The sequence below is a fragment of the Rhinoraja longicauda genome, chromosome 7, assembly GCF_053455715.1.
Source record: "Rhinoraja longicauda isolate Sanriku21f chromosome 7, sRhiLon1.1, whole genome shotgun sequence".
Classification (NCBI taxonomy): Eukaryota; Metazoa; Chordata; class Chondrichthyes; order Rajiformes; family Arhynchobatidae; genus Rhinoraja; species Rhinoraja longicauda.
In genome coordinates this window covers 41,545,719-41,563,692 of record NC_135959.1, presented here as the reverse complement: position 1 = coordinate 41,563,692, position 17,974 = coordinate 41,545,719, and the positions used below count along the sequence as shown (strand labels likewise).

Below are 17,974 nucleotides of genomic sequence, written 5' to 3'. Positions count from 1 at the left end.
TCAAAAATTGGCAGATTTAAAAGAATTCTTCCAACCCCGTGCTATTGACATCAACCTAATCGGAAAGGACTGCATCTTTACAACTGCAGAAAACTAAAGTTTTCAACGATATCAGAACACTATTTTAAAGGAAATGGGAGTTCGAACAGAAATAACGTACTAAGTGCCCAGCAAAAATATAAAAGCAATTAAGTATTTTATTACAATTTTGCACAAAACAATATAAAACTTTCATACATAGTGGTAAACATTTTAAAATCAATTAAATAGGAAATTGCTTCAAAATCACATATCAATAGGCTTCAATGTCATTAAAACCCAAGTGGCTCACTAAAGTCCTTTACGGAATGGAAACCTGATGTAATAGTGGATATGGTTAACGGCCCTCTGGCCTATCAAACTATTCAACTGTATGAAACTGCTACAAAATATTGCAGTAGATCAATACTACTTACCATCTGCTTCTCAGGGCAATGGGAATTGGGCAATAAATGCCAGCATTGCCAACACCCCAAGAATATATTTAAAATAATTGTAGATACAACGTACATCTACAATTAAGGATATAAAAGTGTTAGCGATTCAATTATTTAAAATAATTAAAAAAATAAAAATGATTTATATCATCACAAATTCTCATATGTAGCTGCAATCTACAAATATTGATACAAAAATAGCTGCCGGAATATTTGGAGTAGATGTCTGCAGTAATAGCTCCTGGTCAACGTGGGTTGTTTTTAAATGTGCTATACAAATAAAATTGACTTGACTTGACTTGGTTCAAGCTTTGACCATACTCAAAAGAGTTAGCAAAAATGCATTTAACAAAATCACTATTGAATAAAGTTTGTTGGTCACATTTTTAAGACATTTAGTACAATACCTCTTTCTATGCCAAAATTTAAAAAAAAGAAAATTTAGTTTAAAAGCAAGTTTTCTTCCATTCTGATTAAAAAGCAATTATCAATCTGTAGGAATTGTCCTGGACTTGCCGAACTAGCATTATTCCTCCACGTGCTAAGCTCGTCATTGTTTGCTCCTCTTCTGAAAGCAATCAGTTGGCAACTTTGCATCAGTTATGTTGGATTCCCTTCTCTGCATGCAGCACTCTGTCAATCGTGATGTTCCTCTCATACCGTTCTTTCATCCGTTCAATTGTCTCTCTTGGAACACCATGAGTATTTATTCTGCACATATTCAAAAAATGTATAAAACCAAGCACTCCACTATAAACTGGCAGAGTATTATACAGGTTCATTAATCGTTATCTTAATACTCAGATGATCGCAAAAACCAACCATGTTAAATTTCCTCAATAGAAATTCAGTCACCGTTGTGTTAAATTTCCTAGCTAGAAGGGTCTCGACCTGAAACGAGTCACCCATTCCTTCTCTTCAGAGATGCTGCCTACCCCGCTGAGTTACTAAACCAGCATTTTGTGTCTACCTAAGCATGTAATGTAGCCTCTAAAATTCATGCAACAACAGAGAATTACTGGTTTATCACATCATCCTTCAGGTAAGACGTTAAAAACTTATGAACATACAATATTTCAGTTGTTGATGACATTGGCTAGCACCCTAGAGTTGGACAGATGAGATACCACCATGGAAAATTGCAAAACTTAACACAATTAATTTCATGAACACTGCCAAATCCCATGTGCTTTTATCTTTGTAAGTCAATTTCTTTAGAACTGCATAGTGCTTCTTAGAATTCAAATACAACACATCCCCTGGTTTGCCCTTATTCTACCAGTTACAATAACTTTAAATAAACCCCAGTAGATTTATCAAACACTAATCCAATGTTTTTATTGTCCCCACATTCTCATGTATTCCTCCCACACACTACCAATCACCTATACACTTGGGGCAATCTACAATGGCCAATTAACCTACCACCCAGCACATCTTTATGATGTGCGAGGGAACTGGAACACCCAGAGTAAACCCGCAATCACAGGGGGAGCATACAAACTCCACACAGACACCAGCCAAGGTCAGAATTGAACCTGGGGGTCTACAAGTAGCTGTGCCACTATGCTGCTAAAATTAATAAATTAATGTGGATAAACAATTTAAGAGTTGGAAGGTTTAAGTTTTAACTGAAAATATTAAATTTCCTAAAATCCTTTTGGCATAAGACAGATTCTATAAAATGTTAATGTTAGCTGTGTGTAATAGAAGTTAATATCGTAAAGCAATTGTGAGACTTAAAAAACCTGCAACAGAATAGAGCAGATATATTCATTCAATTTATAAAAAATGAAAATGTAGACCTAATGCAGAGAACATGATTAGGAAGTTTTTAGATGATGCAAAAAGTAGCCTTATAGTTAATAGCGTAAATAATTCTGTGGTCTTCCAGAATACAACAACAAATTAATTAAATCAGCAAAAAATGTACATGGACAGGAAAGGTTTAGAGGGATATGGGCCAAACATAGCAGGTGGGACTAGCTTAGAAGGGGCATCTTGGTCAGCATGGGCAAGATGGTCTGAAGGACCCGTTTCCATGCTGTATGACTTTATAAATTGAATTCAGAGACTTGCTTTTAGGAAGTTCACAGAATGCAAGGGACAAATAAACAGTCCAGAATAATACACCCTGAGAAGAGAGTGGCCTTGGATTACATGCATATCCTTAAAGGCAGCAGGAGAGATAAGGTAATTGATAGAACAAGAGCAAGAGATTAACCAGGATGTTTGTTGGGATGGAATGTTTCAGTTACATGACGATAATGGAAAGGCTGTGTTCGTTTTCGATGGAACAGAGCAGACTGCATGATGGTCAATAGCAATATGCAAAATTCTAAGGAGCATAAACAAGGTAGTAGTACAAGTGTAAGAGGTTATGGGGAGAAAGCAGGAGAATGGGATTAGGAGGGAGAGATAGATCAGCCATAATTGAATGGCAGAGTGTCATGATGGGCCGAATGGCCTAATTCTACTCCTATCACTTATGACCTTATGACTTTTCCTGAAGCATAGGTGTTTAAAATCAGAGGGCATCGGTTAGAGGTGATCTAATCTGGAATCTGCAACAACGTACACCTGGATTGGCTGGTAGCGTTAGGTAATCTTGCAATACAAGTGGTATCTGGAACCGTTGTGGACGTAGAAAGCTGAAGACAAAGTATTAGAAAATAGGCTTTATATAGATGAGTACTTGCTCAGCCAAGGATGTGGTGAGCCAAAGGACCTGCTTCTCTGCTGTATTACTCTTTGATTTCAAGTTTAATTCAAAGAAAAGGCAGACCAGGGATGTCTTATTTTAGTCATAGAGTGATAGTGTGGAAATATGCCCTTTGGCCCAGCTTGCCCACACCAGCCAACATATCCCAGCTACACTAGTCCCACCTGCCCACGTTTGGTCCATATCCCTCCAAACCTGTCCTATCCAAGTACCTGTCTGTTTCTTAAATGTTGCGATAGTCCCTGCCTCATTTAACTCGTCTGGCAACTTATACCATACATTCACCACCCTTTGTGTGAAAAAATTACCCCAGATTCCTATTAAATCTTGTCCCCTTTACCCATGTCCTGCGGTCCTCGATTCACATACTCTGGGCAAGAAACTCTATGCATCTACTCATCTATTCCTCTCATGATTTCGTACACCTCTATAAGATCACCCCTCATCCTCCTGTGGTCGAAGGAATAGAGTCCCAGCCTACTCAACATCCAATAGCCCAGAACCTCTAGTCCTGGCAACATCCTTGTAAATCTTCTCTGTACCCTTTCCAGCTTGACATCATTCCTATAATTTCTTTTTAAAAGGAAGCCATGGGGAGATTTAACAATTGTGCATAAAAATGATAGGTCTAAAGGGAATGTTTGGGAAGGAATCATTATCCTGTGCAGAAAAAAATAAACAGAGGTCACAAAAATATGTAGGTTAAAAAAGAGAGGAGAACTGAGAGAAAACAAATCATTGTTGCTTGATTGCTGGGAGTTTGTAATTCACCCGATAACTGCATTATTGAAGAAAAATAAAATCATGACAGGTAATAAGTACCTTAAGAATCACTTGATGTGTTGTAACCTATATGGCTACCTACAGAAAGTTACATAGCACACAAACAATACTTGTACAGAACTGTACTGTTGGATTAATCCTATCTCTTTTTTTTAAAAAACTTTTGTAGTAGTCATTACCCTTTCTGCGTAGATGTGATGGGCCAAATAGCATATAATTCTATGATTCTGTGACAGCTAAATGATTAAAAGCTAAATGTTTAAAAATAATTGAGCTGGACGAAAAAGTGCTGAAAGGTTAATTACATCTGTTAGAACAGATAATGGGAAAATATTATAGAAACACGTAAATTGAAAGGGAGACAACAGGTAAAGTAGACAACTTCAACAATCTGGAACAAGAATCCATTGATTCAAGATTATATGCAAAGAAAGATAAAAAATAAACCATGATACATATAATTATAGGATGGTGGAATTCATTTCCAAAGCTAGTGCCTAAGATAGAAGCTATGACTAAATTTTTCTTTAAAAACTTATTCTGGACACAACAATGCAGACCTCTTTAGAAGATATATTAACCAGATTCTATAGATGATGACATTAACCTTATGTCCTTCCTCTGTGCATTATAAAAACGTGGAATCATCTGCACTATTTTCATAAGCACAAGTGCTATTTTGACACATGAAGTGATCAAAAGCGTTAAACCTGGTCAGTTTTCTAACGTTAAATTTCCACGGTGTGTCTGGTTCTCTGAATCTCACTTCATAACCGTTCTGTTGTGCCTGTTGATGACAAAACATTAATCATGGGTTTAAAATCTAGAGAACTAATCTAATACTGAATTTTAGCAACATTTCCACCTAAAATTCAAGACTTCTTGTGTGGTTATCCTTGGATAATACGTTTTAAAAAATCAATTTGAAAAGAAATTAATTTAATTATATTTTGAAATTTTCTGTTGCAAGTTATTGCTAACACTGCAATGTAATACACTTGCCAGGAAATAACCAGCAAACACAGAAAATGTAATATGCTTGAATTACACTATCATGACTTCATAGAGTTCCACATGAGACCCTTACGCAATATCAGCTATAACAGCTCAATTACAAGAGCTGAATGCAGAAATAAATAACTACAACATATATAAACTATTTTGCATTACCCCTCTACAGTTGAACACTTACGTTTTATTGAATTTTACCATCTTGAAAGTATTTCAGAATTTAAGTTGCTCAAAGCATTGCCTTAACTTGTTATTGTACAAAATATCTGCACTTGTTTCAAAATGCTCCCAACCTCGTCAAGTTGTGATACCAGACAAAGTTTGATTCTTATTGTTGAGGTTCTGAAAAGTGGATGATCCTTGTGCCAGTCAATATTTGGACAGTGGCAGTTGTCAAACAAGCCTGGCTCATTAAAAAACTTGATAGTTAACTAAATTAGATCCCATGGCTTAGCCAGCTATCAAATCCGTCAAAACAAAATTCTAAATGTGTTCAAAAAGAATCCAAACATTAAAAAAAGTAGAATGCCTAAACAATGGTATGACTGTATGGCAAATGAAATTCCTTGTATGTTGCAAAAAATACGTGGCTAATAAAGTATGATTATGATTAATATTGAAATGTACTTAAAATAAAACTTAAAAATACACTCAGAAAAATTAAATATTTTAAGAAATTAGTAATCTACATAAAAGTTAATTAACTGAACCCCCCCCCCCCCCAAATCTAACCTATAAGGGTTAGATTTGAGAATAGGTGCAATATTATACCGACAGCTACATTTCATGATACAATCCAAAGTTAGAGCACATTGTCAGAAAATGTAGCAAACAACTTTGAGACTGTCACACCAAATCTGGTAGTTGTGAGGGGAAAAGTCAGTTATGTATATAAATTCAAACCATCACATTACAAAAAGTGGCCCTTACAAACTCAAGAAATAATTAAGGTTAATTGCAATAATTAAATGATTAAGCACAACATTCCCTTTACTAAAATATGTCAAAGATAAGGATAAAACTGAAATTAACAAATAGAAAGAAGTCACATTTAGAGAATACAGTTGTGCCAATTGCAAACATATTCAGTAATGACAGTATATCAGTCAATATTACATTGAAATTAATTGAAATCTGGATTATACCATAACAACATATGGTTTCATTTCCCACGCTTGAATGTTGGTATTGTCTATAATAATTGGAGATTTCCCTTGTCTCATGGCCGACATGGCTGAAAACAGATGCATTGTACAAATGGATTAGGGATTGTATTGTAAACTTGAAGTTTTTCCAAATGTAACAATAAAAAAATAAATCCATGATGCCAAACTTCAGTATTCACCTCTTTCATGGTTCCATTTATGAGCTTCATCAAGTAAGTACTTCTGAAATAAATAGGACCCATCTTGTCTGATGAAATAATCATCTGTACTCAGGATCACTGCACCACGAAACTGCCATTTAAGATTCCTGGTTGAACAAAATGGTTGGAGGGGGAGAGGGAGGAAGGAAGAAAGAGAGAGAGAGAGAGAAAGAAAAAAATTAGAATGTGCTGCATAAACCCACTTCCTCGATGGTTTGCAGTATTAAGACAGACTAATGCTGCCCCGCTCTACCCAACATTTGAAACTGGAAGTGCTGGCTTACCAGCTGAGTTCAACTTGACCTTGGGTACTGGGAGGGCCCAGACCTGCTGAAATACACAATACTATGCTACTAACAGGCAGCATGTTAAAAAGGGCAGCATCATCCCACCCACAAGCAGGGCAGCTCATCAAAAAATGTCAACCCATCTCACTACAACATATAAGAAAATAACTGCAGATGCTGGTACAAATCGATTTATTCACAAAATGCTGGAGTAACTCAGCAGGTCAGGCAGCATCTCGGGAGAGAAGGAATGGGTGACGTTTCGGGTCGAGACCCTTCTTCAGACCCTTCTTCACTACAACATAGTTTAGAAGATTCTGTACAAATCTTCTCTGTGACAGGTGATCCAGCCAGTCTAATCCTGTACCACACACAGCAGGAAAATCTGCCAGCCTTCTGCTCTTAGGTCATTCGCAGGTCAGCCAGAAGGTGCTTACACGCCTGGTCAGCGTTGACCAGTGGAAAAACTTGACAAAAGATCACATACGAGTACGATAAATGCATTGGGAGCCAGAATCAATACGAGTATAGAACAACACCGAAGGTAGACACAAAATGCTGGAGTAACTCAGCGAGACAGGCAGCATCTCAGGAAAGAACGTTTTGGGTCGATACCCTTCTTCTTCAGATTGAAAGTGGAGGGGGAGATTAGAGATATGGTAGGGTAAGGTGTGTAAACGACAGATCAAAGCAGACTATGTTCAAGGAAATGTAAGATGACAACGAGGCATACAATCATCAGTCAAATATCAGTAAAATTAATCAGGACAGAGAAACTAGTCGGAGAACTAGGTGGGGCTGGGATGGAGAGAGAGAAAACAAGGGCTACTTGAAGTTAGAGAAGTCTAAACTCATACCGCTGGGTTGTAAGCTGCCAAAGCGAAATACGAGGTGCTGTTCCTCCAATTTGTGTTGGGCCTCACTCTGACAGGGGAGGAGGCCCAGGACAGAAAGGTCAGCATGGGAATGGGACCACGAAGGTTTAAGGTGGGAGGGGAAAGATTTAATAGAAACCTGAAGGGCAACTTTTTCACTCAGAGAGTGGTAGGTGTATGGAACGAGCTGCCCAGAGGTAGTTGAGGCAGGTACAACAACATTTAAGACATTTAGACATGTGTATGGGTCGGAAAGGTTTAGAGCGATATGGGCTAAATGGGACGAATGTGGATGGGGTATCGCGGTCAGCATGGATGAGTTTGGCCGAAGGGCCTGTTTCCGTGCTGTGTATATTATTGCGCACTCCCCACCACGGGTTTCCGCGTGATTCCAGCAGCTGCGGCTCCCTGTGACACTGTCACTGCGGCTGTTGGAGCCGTTAACGCCAGACCCCCATGCCATGGCCGGAGGGGGAGCCGCCTCACAGACCCAGCCACCGTAAACATGAGGAGGCAAACAAACCAACCTGGCCAGCGTGGACTTTCCTGAGCCAGGAAGCCCTCTCAGCAAGTACAGACACTTGGCCTTGCGCGGGCGATGCGGCCGCGCTCTCCCGCCACGGCCGGCGCCGGGAGGCTGCAGACTCAGGTGCTGCAGGGAGAGCGCCAGGCGATCGGCCGCCATGTCAGTTGCCGCCCGCGGCACGTGATCCACACATCACCTGATCTAGCTCCATAACCCCACGCAGTCTGACCCCGCAACCCCACGTGATCGCGCCGCGCCCACGCGATCTGGTCCCGCAACCCCACGTGATCGCGCCGCGCCCACGCGATCTGGCATAAAGATACCAGAAGAACAAGATGGACCACTCCGTTGAAATTGCCTATACTGAAATGTAGTACGCAAAGGAGCCATTTTAGTAGGCATTTTAGTTCGCTATGCCTCTTGCAGTGTAATCGATGTTGTGGGGGAACAGTATGTGTGATGATACCATTAAAATGCAGAGTATATCTCATCTATCAATTCACAGATTTTTGTTATTTTTCTTTTTAAATGTTTCTGCAAATTTCTGCCTACTAAAATGGCGCCATGACTGAAGATCAACCACATTTACCTCGTGGTATAAGAAAATAACTGCAGATGCTGGTACAAATCATTTAACCACATTTACCTCTGTCAATATAAGCTATCACAAAATGTTGGAGTAACTCAGCAGGTCAGGTAGCATCTCTAGAGAGAAGGAATGGGTGACGTTTCGGGTCGAGACCCTTCTTCAGACTGATGTCAGGGGGGTCAGGACGAAGAAGGGATATAGGTGGAGACAGGAAGACAGTGGGAGAACTGCTTCTTCTTGCGTTTGAGGCAGCAGAAATTATGTAACGCCCTCCAGGCGCTGAAGCCAGTGCAATGTGCTGTTGTCGAGTGGGAGAACTGGGAAGGGGGAGGGGAAGAGAGGGACAGAAGAACTATCTAAAGTTAGAGAAGTCAATGTTCATACAGCTGGGCTGTAAGCTGCCGAAGCGAAATATGAGGTGCTGTTCCTCCAATTTGCAGTGGGCCTCACAATGACACTGATGGAGACCCATGACAGGCACGCCCACGCTCCTCCACAACACATCGCATCGGGCGCTGCGGCCAATGTCATTGTTACACTGCTGTCGAGTATCATTGTGCTAGTCACTGCTAGTGACTGTGTCACTGCTAGTCCACCGTTGTGTTCTTAAGAGAGAAGATTCAAGAGGCGTGTTTTATTGTCAATATCCCGATACGGAACTATGAAATTCTCAATTGCAGCGGCACAGACTGAAGGTTCTCAACCCGAAACGTCACCAATTCCTTCTCTGCCGAGCTGCTGCTCCAGCGTTACGTCTACCTTCGATTTAAACCAGCATCTGCAGGTTTTTTCCTAGTTACACAAAGATAGTTTGTGTCTGATTAATGTGGAAGGTTACAATGGAAAGTTTTCTTTGTCGCTGAGAGTTTAAATCCAAGACAGCTTTTTTTTAATGCCTTATCAGTTTCCAAACTCTTAGAATTGACTGCCTTAGGGAACTGAGACTGTACCTCGGCAGTCAGTGTTATTGGCTGTCTCCTGTAATGAAAGGGTGCATTTATCCAAAGGATCCCAACCCCAAATGTCACCTATCCATTTTCTCCAGAGCTGCTGCCTGACCCAGTTACTCTAGCACGTTGTATTTGTCTTCGTTATGAACCAGCATCTGTAGTTCTTTTACATGACAGATTTACAAGGATGTTAGAAACATAGAAAATAGATGCAGAACGCCATTCGAGCCAGCAACGACATTCATTGTGATCATGGCTGATCATCCCCAATCAATACCCCGTGCCTGACTTCTCCCCATAATCCCTTGATTCTACTCGCCCCTAGAGCTCTATCTAACTCTCTCTTAAATCCATCCAGTGATTTGGCTTCCACTGCCCTCTGTGGCAGAGAATTCCACAAATTCACAACTCTCTGGGTGAAAAAGTTCCTTCTCACTTCAGTTTTAAATGGCCTCCCCTTTATTCTAAGACTGTGGCCCCTGGTTCTGGACTCTCCCAACATTGGGAACATTTTTCCTGCATCTAGCTTGTCCAGTCCTTTTATAATGTTATGTTTCTATAAGATCCCCTCTGATCCTTCTAAATTCCAGTGAATACAAGCCTAGTCTTTTCAATCTTTCGTCATATGTCAGTCCCGCCATCCCAGGGATCAATCTCATGAACCTACGCTGCACTGCCTCAATTACAAGGATGTCCTTCCTCAAATTAGGAGACCAAAAACTGTACACAATACTCCAGATGTGGTCTTACCAGGGCCTTATACAACTGCAGAAGAACCTATTTACTCCTATACTGAAATCCTCTTGTCATGAAGGACAACATTCCATTAGCTTTCTTCACTGCCTGCTGTACCTGCACGCCAACTTTCAGTGACTGGTGTGCAAGGACACCCAGGTCTCGCTGCACCTCCCCCTTACCTAACCTAACTCCATTGAGATAATAATCTGCCTCCTTGTTTCTGCCGCCAAAGTGGATAACCTCACATTTATCTATATTATACTGCATCTGCCCACTCACTCAACCTGTCCAGGTCACCCTGCAACCTCCTACCATTCTCTTCACAGTTTACACTGCCACCCAGCTATGTGTCATCCGCAAACTTGCTAGTGTTGCTTCTAATTCCCTCATCCAAATCATTAATATATATGGTAAACTGTTGCGGCCCCAACACCGAGCCTTGCGGCACTCCACTCGCCACTGCTTGCCATTCTGAAAAGGACCCGTTTACTCCTCCTCTTTGCTTCCTGTCTACCAACCAATTTTCTATCCATGTCAACACCCTACCCCCAATACCATGTGCTCTAATTTTGGTCACCAATCTCCCGTGTGGGACCTTATCAAAGGCTTTCTGGAAGTCTAGATACACTACATCAACTGGCTCCCCTTCATCCATTTTACTTGTTACGTCCTCAAAAATTTCCGGAAGATTAGTCAAGCATGATTTCCCTTTCATAAATCCATACTGACTTGGACTTATCCTTTTACTGCTATCCAAATGCACCGTTATTACCTCTTTAATAATTGACTCCAGCATCTTTCCCACCACTGAAGTCAGGCTAACTGGTCTGTAATTCCCCGTTTTCTCTCTCTCGCTCCTTTCTTGAAAAGTGGGATAACATTAGCTATCCTCCAATCCACAGGACCTGATCCTGAATCTCTTGAACATTGGAAAATGATCACCAATGCGTCCACTATTTCTAAAGCCACCTCACTGAGGACCCTGGGATGCAGACCATCAGGCCCAGGGGATTTATCATCCTTCAGTCCCATTAGTCTACCCAATACTATTTCTCGCCTAATGAAAATTTATTTCAGTTCCTCTACCCACCTAGATCCTCTGTCCTCCAGTACATCTGGGAGATTGTTTGTGTCTTCCTTAGTGAAGACAGATCCAAAGTACCTGTTCAACTCTTCTGCCATTTCCTTGTTACCCATAATAATTTCACCCGTGTCTGCCTTCAAGGGACCCACATTTGACTTTGCTACTCGTTTTCTCTTAACATATCTAAAGAAGCTTTTACTGTCCTTCTTTATATTCCTGGCCAGCTTCCCCTCGTACTTCATCTTTTCAGCCCGTATTGTTACCTTCTGTTGTCCTATGAAAGTTTCTCAATCCTCTGGCATCCGGCTACTCTTTGCTGTGTTATACATCTTATCTTTTCTTTTCGTTTTATTCCATCCCTAACTTCCCTTGTCAGCCACGGTTGCCTCCTACTCCCCTTAGAATCTTTCTTCCTTTTTGGAATGAAATGATCCTGCGTCTTCCGGATTATGCTCAGAAATTCCTGCCATTGCTGTTCCACTGTCAATCCTGCTAGGATTCCTTTCCAGTCTACCTTGGCCAGCTCCTCTCATGCCTTCATAGTCCCCTTTGTTCAACTGCAACACTGACACTTCCGATTTAACCTTCTCCTTCTCAAATTGCAGATTAAAACTAATCATATTATGATCACTACCTCCAAGCGGTTTCTTTACCTCGAGTTGCCAGGGAACGAGTGCCTGAGCTATAAGGAGATGTGGGGAAAAGTTTTAATGGGAACCCAAAGGGCAACTTTTTCCACAGAGTGGTGGGAACAAGCTACCAGAGGGGGTAGATGAAGTAGGTGTTATTACTATATTTAAAAGACTTCTGGACTGTTACCAGGATAGGAAAGGTTTAGAGGGATATGGGCTAAACTTGCATAAATAGGACATCTTAGTCCACCGGGTGGCACCGTCGGCGATGGCAACCTTGCCAACTGTCTTGTCTTTTTGATTATTTTTAGTGTGTTTAAAAAGTATGTGTTAATGTTCTCTGGTTTGTTTTATGTGGGGGGGGGGTCGGGGGAAACTTTTTTCAATCTCTTACCTTGCCAGAGATGCGATTGTTTTCCGGATCATATCTCTGATCGTTCTGCGGCCTAACATCATGGAGCTGGCGGCCTTGCTTGAGACTGTCTTTGAGCCCCACCACGGGGCCGTGGACTTAGCCTCGGAGCCTGCGATCCCTTGCCTGGGATCGACACTCCAATGCCTGCGGATTTCACCATCGAGGAACTCGCAGTCTCGGGTAGAGACTGATGCCGGGAATGATATCGAGCTGAGATCCCCGATGCGGGAGCTTGATCTCCCTGACCGCCGGCTAAGGGAGCCAAGATCGTCCCGTCAACGGAAAGCTCAAGGCCCCCGACCGCGGGAGAACAAAGAAGGGAAGAGATTGAACTTTTTTTTCGCCTTCCATCACAGTGAGGAATGTGGAGAAGTCACTGTGGTGGATGTTTATGTGAAAATGTATATTGCTTTAAAAGCAATAAAGCAATCTTATTGCTTTTTATTGGTATGACTGAATGGCAAATCAAATTCCTTGTATGTTGCAAAACATTCTTGGCTAATAAAGTATGATTATGATCTTGGTTAGCTTGAGCCAAAGGGACTGCTTCTGTGCCTTATGGCGCTTTGACAATGTACCTTTGCTTTTAAGATTTTAACCACGTTGCACCTCCTTTCCTTGTCCAACTAGTGGAGTGGATAAGGGGAAGAATCGCAGTAAAGATAAGAGTAGGAAAATGAAGTTATAAAGCTGAACAACATTCAAAATATGATTTATGAAATATTTTAAATTTCTCATCCTAGTGGACAGCAAAAATAAAACTCACTTTTCACGTCTTGAACTACTGCAAGTGTCTTCCTATATAAATCCACAAACACACTTAAATTTATTTGTACAAAATGTATATTCCCATTTAGCAGAACATTTACAATGCTGTGACTGAATGTTCTACTCTCATTGTAATTGACAACTCCTTAGAGAATTAATACAAACTTTTAAAACAACTTTTTATACAAAGATGAAATAAATCTTATTATATTTCTAACCTACATAAATGAATGCCAATTATCAAAGATTCTTCACAGCAACTATATCCAAATTTAATGCTTTGTAAACTGCAATGAATGGTGTTGTAATGGCAAATGTCAGTAAATAACATGACTTCAATATTGTGGATATTGTAACTATTGTGGAGATGTCCACAACCATCAGGAAATCTAATTGTATCAACCCACCTGGTAACTTGAAATCTGTATCAATGCTTTTCAGTGACAACTCCAGTCAAAAAAAAAAATCCAAAAGCCAACTTGATTAACTTAAGAAAACCATTATGTTCATATATATCCTTTAAAAAAAATCAGTTCTAAATATTTACAATAATTCATATTTTCACTCTTTCAAATGCACAACTGCATTTATACTCTTAAAATGTTCATTTTCAAGTACAATAAGGAACATTTAGTTATTTTTACCAGTGGCCTTGAGGACTACAGTATCATAAAAGAGCTGAAGCAAAATTTCTAGTATTTTACTTTGATACTACTTTGGTACAAGATGAAAAGCAGGGATGACATTTCTATTAAGGGCATCTCAATATTCCTTTATACATTTTTTTACTGGAATATTTAAAATGTAGGTAAATAAGATTTTCTGAAAAAAATAATAAATCATTTAAAGAGAAAATACACACTTATATTGCACTTTTCACAACTTCCAGGTATTCCAACGTGCAATTAGAAACTTTTTTTGAACTGTAGTCACTGTTGAAAAATGGGAACATATAAAGGCTAATTTGCAAGGTCTCATGTACAGCAACGAGTTATGTGATAAGTAAACTTTTATAATGATGTAGAAGGAAGAATATTGAGCAGGCGCTAAGAAAACTCCCAGATATTCAAGTTGGATCTGTTACACCACTTGAAAGGGGAGAGTAGCAGTGAAGATTTGCAACAGCTTTGAATGCATTATCCTCAGAGTAAATGTGGGTAGATTTTTCAAAATGTTATCTACATTCTAAGGGTTATGAGGATACATTGTACAAAGTAGAGTTGTTCACCCTGAAATTTAACTCAGTCACTAATTTTTATTCAGAATAGAAATTGCTAAGTTTTTGGACATTAAGTAAATCAATGGATTTATGGAGTTAATAGTAGGAAAGTGGCACAAAGGCAATGGAATAGCCACAATCTAACTGAATGGAGGATGTACAAGGAACCGAATGGCCTATTTATACATTTATTTCTTGTTTTTTGCATTCTGAGATTCAAGCTGCTTTGAAGCTTTCAATCACATGTTTAACATGAATCTTTAAAAAGGTAATCACAGATCCCAATTTTACACTAAAATCACGGCTCAAAATAAGTTACAATTTTGTTGTTGTTGATATAGGACACCTCCCATGAATAAGCCAAAAGAACTTCAACCATTGCTACCAATCCATTGTTTGGATCAGTTTGAAGAAGGGTCTCAACCCAAAATGTCACCCATTCCTTCTCTCCAGAGATGCTGTCTTGTCCTGCTGATTTACTCCAGCATTTTGTAGCTACCAATCCATTGTTTTAACTCGAGCATTATTTTTTTAAAGCACCTGGCTTGTAATAATAGTTGAGAAGGTTTAGCTTGATAATCTTTCTCATTGAGAGCCTTAAGGTTTAAATAATTTATCTCCCAGGTTACAGCGATAGCCTTCATTTCAACTATGTTACATTAATGTTTTGACTGATCATTTGATGGTCAAAGCAATAGTGCAAATAGTATACTGAATCCTGCAAGTATACTGCTTTCAATTGAAAATGCTCAACATCGTAATGAACAACACCTTTGCAGTTTGTCCATTTAGAAGTGCTATCCAATTTACAAAAGTAAATTTCACAAGTTTAATGCAAAGCTAAGACAATTAAGAAATCCCACCAATAAAGGAAATTATGTTTCTTTTCTCTAAATACAAGCAAATAGTCACAAACACAAAAATTCAAGGTTCACATCTGGACAAAAGGTGTGGTAAACGTGCTGACTGCTGTCCAGAAGTTAAGAAAGAGCAGTTGAATAATCCAGGTTATTTAGCAGATCATTTGATGATATATTACCTAATTGTGCAATTCTGCAGAATTTACAAGTTGGATGTATTAACCATATTCCTTATTAACAGTCTCTCCATTAAAAATAGTTTAAGGTGAATTGCTTTCATGTTATATTTGTGTCACAAATTCATATATATAAAACTACAAACTGTGCACAAAATAAAGTCAAACAGGATAAAAGAAAATATTTTTCTGTCTAAACCCTGTATTTACACCTTTTGGCATGATGCGCAGCCACAGAAAATAAATGGAGTATTGTGAAAGTAAATGGAGATATAAATCTTCCAAAAGTCAGTTTAGTATCTTTTCCAGAGTAATCTGCATACTCCAGTATTCTAAAATGGTTGTTATTACAAGCTGTTAAAACTTTGGTTCCCCAGAAATACACATTATGGGAAGAAGTGATCAGCTCTCTTGTTGTATTGAAAGGCCAACAGTTCAGGAGCATCGCTAATGCTATCTATTAGTCATGCCGCTAATGGAACTTGAACCGAGCGGCCCTTCCCACCTCGGGCTAGGGTCGGGAAGTAGATTTAACATGACTTTATTCATGTACGAAGGATCCACTGAACTCAACACTATATCTAAAGACATTGGATGTTCAAAACGTGCCATCATTTGAAGAATCTTCTCACGTGGAACTCGATGTTTGTTCCTCCTGAAAGAAAAGAAAATGCATTAATGCACATCTGTGCAGAGTTTACACGCTCTCTGTGTGAAACATGGATGCACACTCAAATCTGTTTAGGATGCAGCTAAAAATATGACCGCGTCACAGACTCTACAGCAGAATTCTAATGTCCATATCTACTCCTTTATAATTAGTTTTCCCCAACTTCCATCATATCATGTGCAATGTTCTATCCTCTATTGCCATCTAAGTTTGGCAAGACACTGGCACACGCTATAAAATTCATTTTCCATGCTGGTGATTGTAAGTGTTCAACTTTAATGATTGGGTAGCTATTTATTTAATTGATGCCAATGGGTAATGCATCTCATGACTCCATCTTCTGATTAGTCTAGCACACAATGGTGGTAGCAGAGATATTGGTAATAATTTATCCTATGTCATCAGCAAGCATTTATATCTCCAACTAGCTACACTTGGAAAGGCTCAGTAAACTTTAGTTCTTCGGTTGCTATAGCCAATATGATGATGGCATTCTCAAATGTTATTAAGGGGAAATCAAGGATTCTGACCCAGCAAAATTTAAGGAACAGTAGTAAACTTCCAAGTTAGGAAGCTGGCAACACTCAGAATGATGATGTAATTTTAGAAATCAATATAAAAAAAATTATAATGATAAGCTCCTCCTTTGGAATGATCACTAACTCTCCTGTGCTTCTGAATCTGAAATGTCCTCATTCTTTAAGAAAACGGGATTCCCCTCTTCCATTATAGATGAAGCTCTCACTGGGGTCTCCTCTATATACCGCAGCTCCGCTTTTGCTCCCCCTCCCCATTCGCTACAAGGACAGAGTCCCCCTTGTCCTCACCTTCCACCCCATCAGCCGTCGCATACAGCATATAATCCTCCGACACTTTTGCCACCTCCAAAGGGATCCCACTAGTAGCCACATCTTCCCATCTCCACATCTTTCTGCTTTCCGCAGAGACTGTTCCCTCTGCAACTCCCCGGTCAACTTGTCCTTTCCCACCCAAACCACCCCCTCCCCAGGTACTTTCCCCTGCAACCACAGGAGATACAACACCCGTCCCTATACCTCCCCCCTCGACTCCGTTAAAGGACCCTGACAGTCTTTTCAGATGAGGCAGAGGTTCACTTGCACCTCCTCCAACCTCATCTGCTGTTCAAGGTGTGGACTCCTGTATATCGGCAAGACCAAGCACAGGCTCGACGATCGTTTCGCTGAACACCTCCGTTCACTCCCCCTATACCTACCTGATCTCCCGGTTACTCAACACTAACTCCCCCTCCCATTCCCAAACTGACCTTTCTGTCCTGGGCCTCCTTCATTGACAGATTGAGGCCCAGTGCAAATTGGAGGAACAGTACCTCATATTTCGCTTGGGTAGCTTACACCCCAGTGGCATGAACATTGTTCATGCTTTCCCACTCTCTCCATCCCCTCCCACCTCCCAGTTATCCTACCAGTCTTACTGTCTCCGACTACATTTTATCTCTGTACCGCCCACTCTCCTGACATCAGTCCGAAGGGTCTCGACCCGAAATGTCACCCGTTCCTTCTCTCCAGAGATGCTGCCTGTCCTGCTGAGTTACTCCAGCTTGTGTCTATCTGTGCTTCTGAATGTTTAATTTAGAGATACAGCATTGAAACAGGCCCTTTGGCACATCGAGTCCATGCTGACCATCGATCACCCATAAACTAGATCTATGTTATCCTACTTTCCCCACACACTAGGGGCAATTTACAGAGGCCAACTAACCCACAAACTGCACATCTTAGGGACATGGTCACAGGTAGAACGTGCAAACTCCACAGACATTCAAACCCCAGTCACTGGCACTGTGAG

The 17,974-nt window shown here is 40.2% G+C and overlaps 2 protein-coding genes across 2 annotated transcripts in view; both read right to left on the bottom strand.

Annotated features, from left to right (window-relative positions):
• Nucleotides 1–215: 215 nt before the first annotated feature.
• On the bottom strand, nt 216–8,255 carry LOC144595189 (NEDD4-binding protein 2-like 1). The gene is made up of 5 exons (XM_078402357.1): nt 8,048–8,255; nt 6,338–6,465; nt 6,138–6,226; nt 4,692–4,768; nt 216–1,187 (listed from the first exon to the last, which is right to left on the bottom strand). Exons 1-5 carry the CDS (start codon nt 8,203–8,205, stop codon nt 1,073–1,075), a joined length of 567 nt encoding a protein of 188 aa, XP_078258483.1. The 5' UTR covers nt 8,206–8,255; the 3' UTR covers nt 216–1,072.
• Nucleotides 8,256–13,901: 5,646 nt separating this feature from the next.
• The window catches only part of LOC144595188 (NEDD4-binding protein 2-like 2), a 37,314-nt gene continuing 33,241 nt past the window's right edge, over nt 13,902–17,974 (bottom strand). The window contains exon 7 of the mRNA XM_078402356.1: nt 13,902–16,132. Within this exon, the coding sequence (XP_078258482.1) occupies nt 15,931–16,132 (202 nt within the window). The 3' untranslated portion in view covers nt 13,902–15,930. The remainder of the gene's footprint in view (nt 16,133–17,974) is intronic.

Coding starts and splice junctions, on each gene's coding strand:
- LOC144595189 (XM_078402357.1), bottom strand. CDS start 8,205: ATGGCGGCCGATCGCCTGGCGCTCTCCCTGCAGCACCTGAGTCTGCAG. Junction 6,466..8,047: donor GGAAAGTCCACGCTGGCCAG/GTTGGTTTGTTT, acceptor TTGTTCAACCAG/GAATCTTAAATGGCAGTTTC. Junction 6,227..6,337: donor TAAATGGAACCATGAAAGAG/GTGAATACTGAA, acceptor ATCTGTTTTCAG/CCATGTCGGCCATGAGACAA.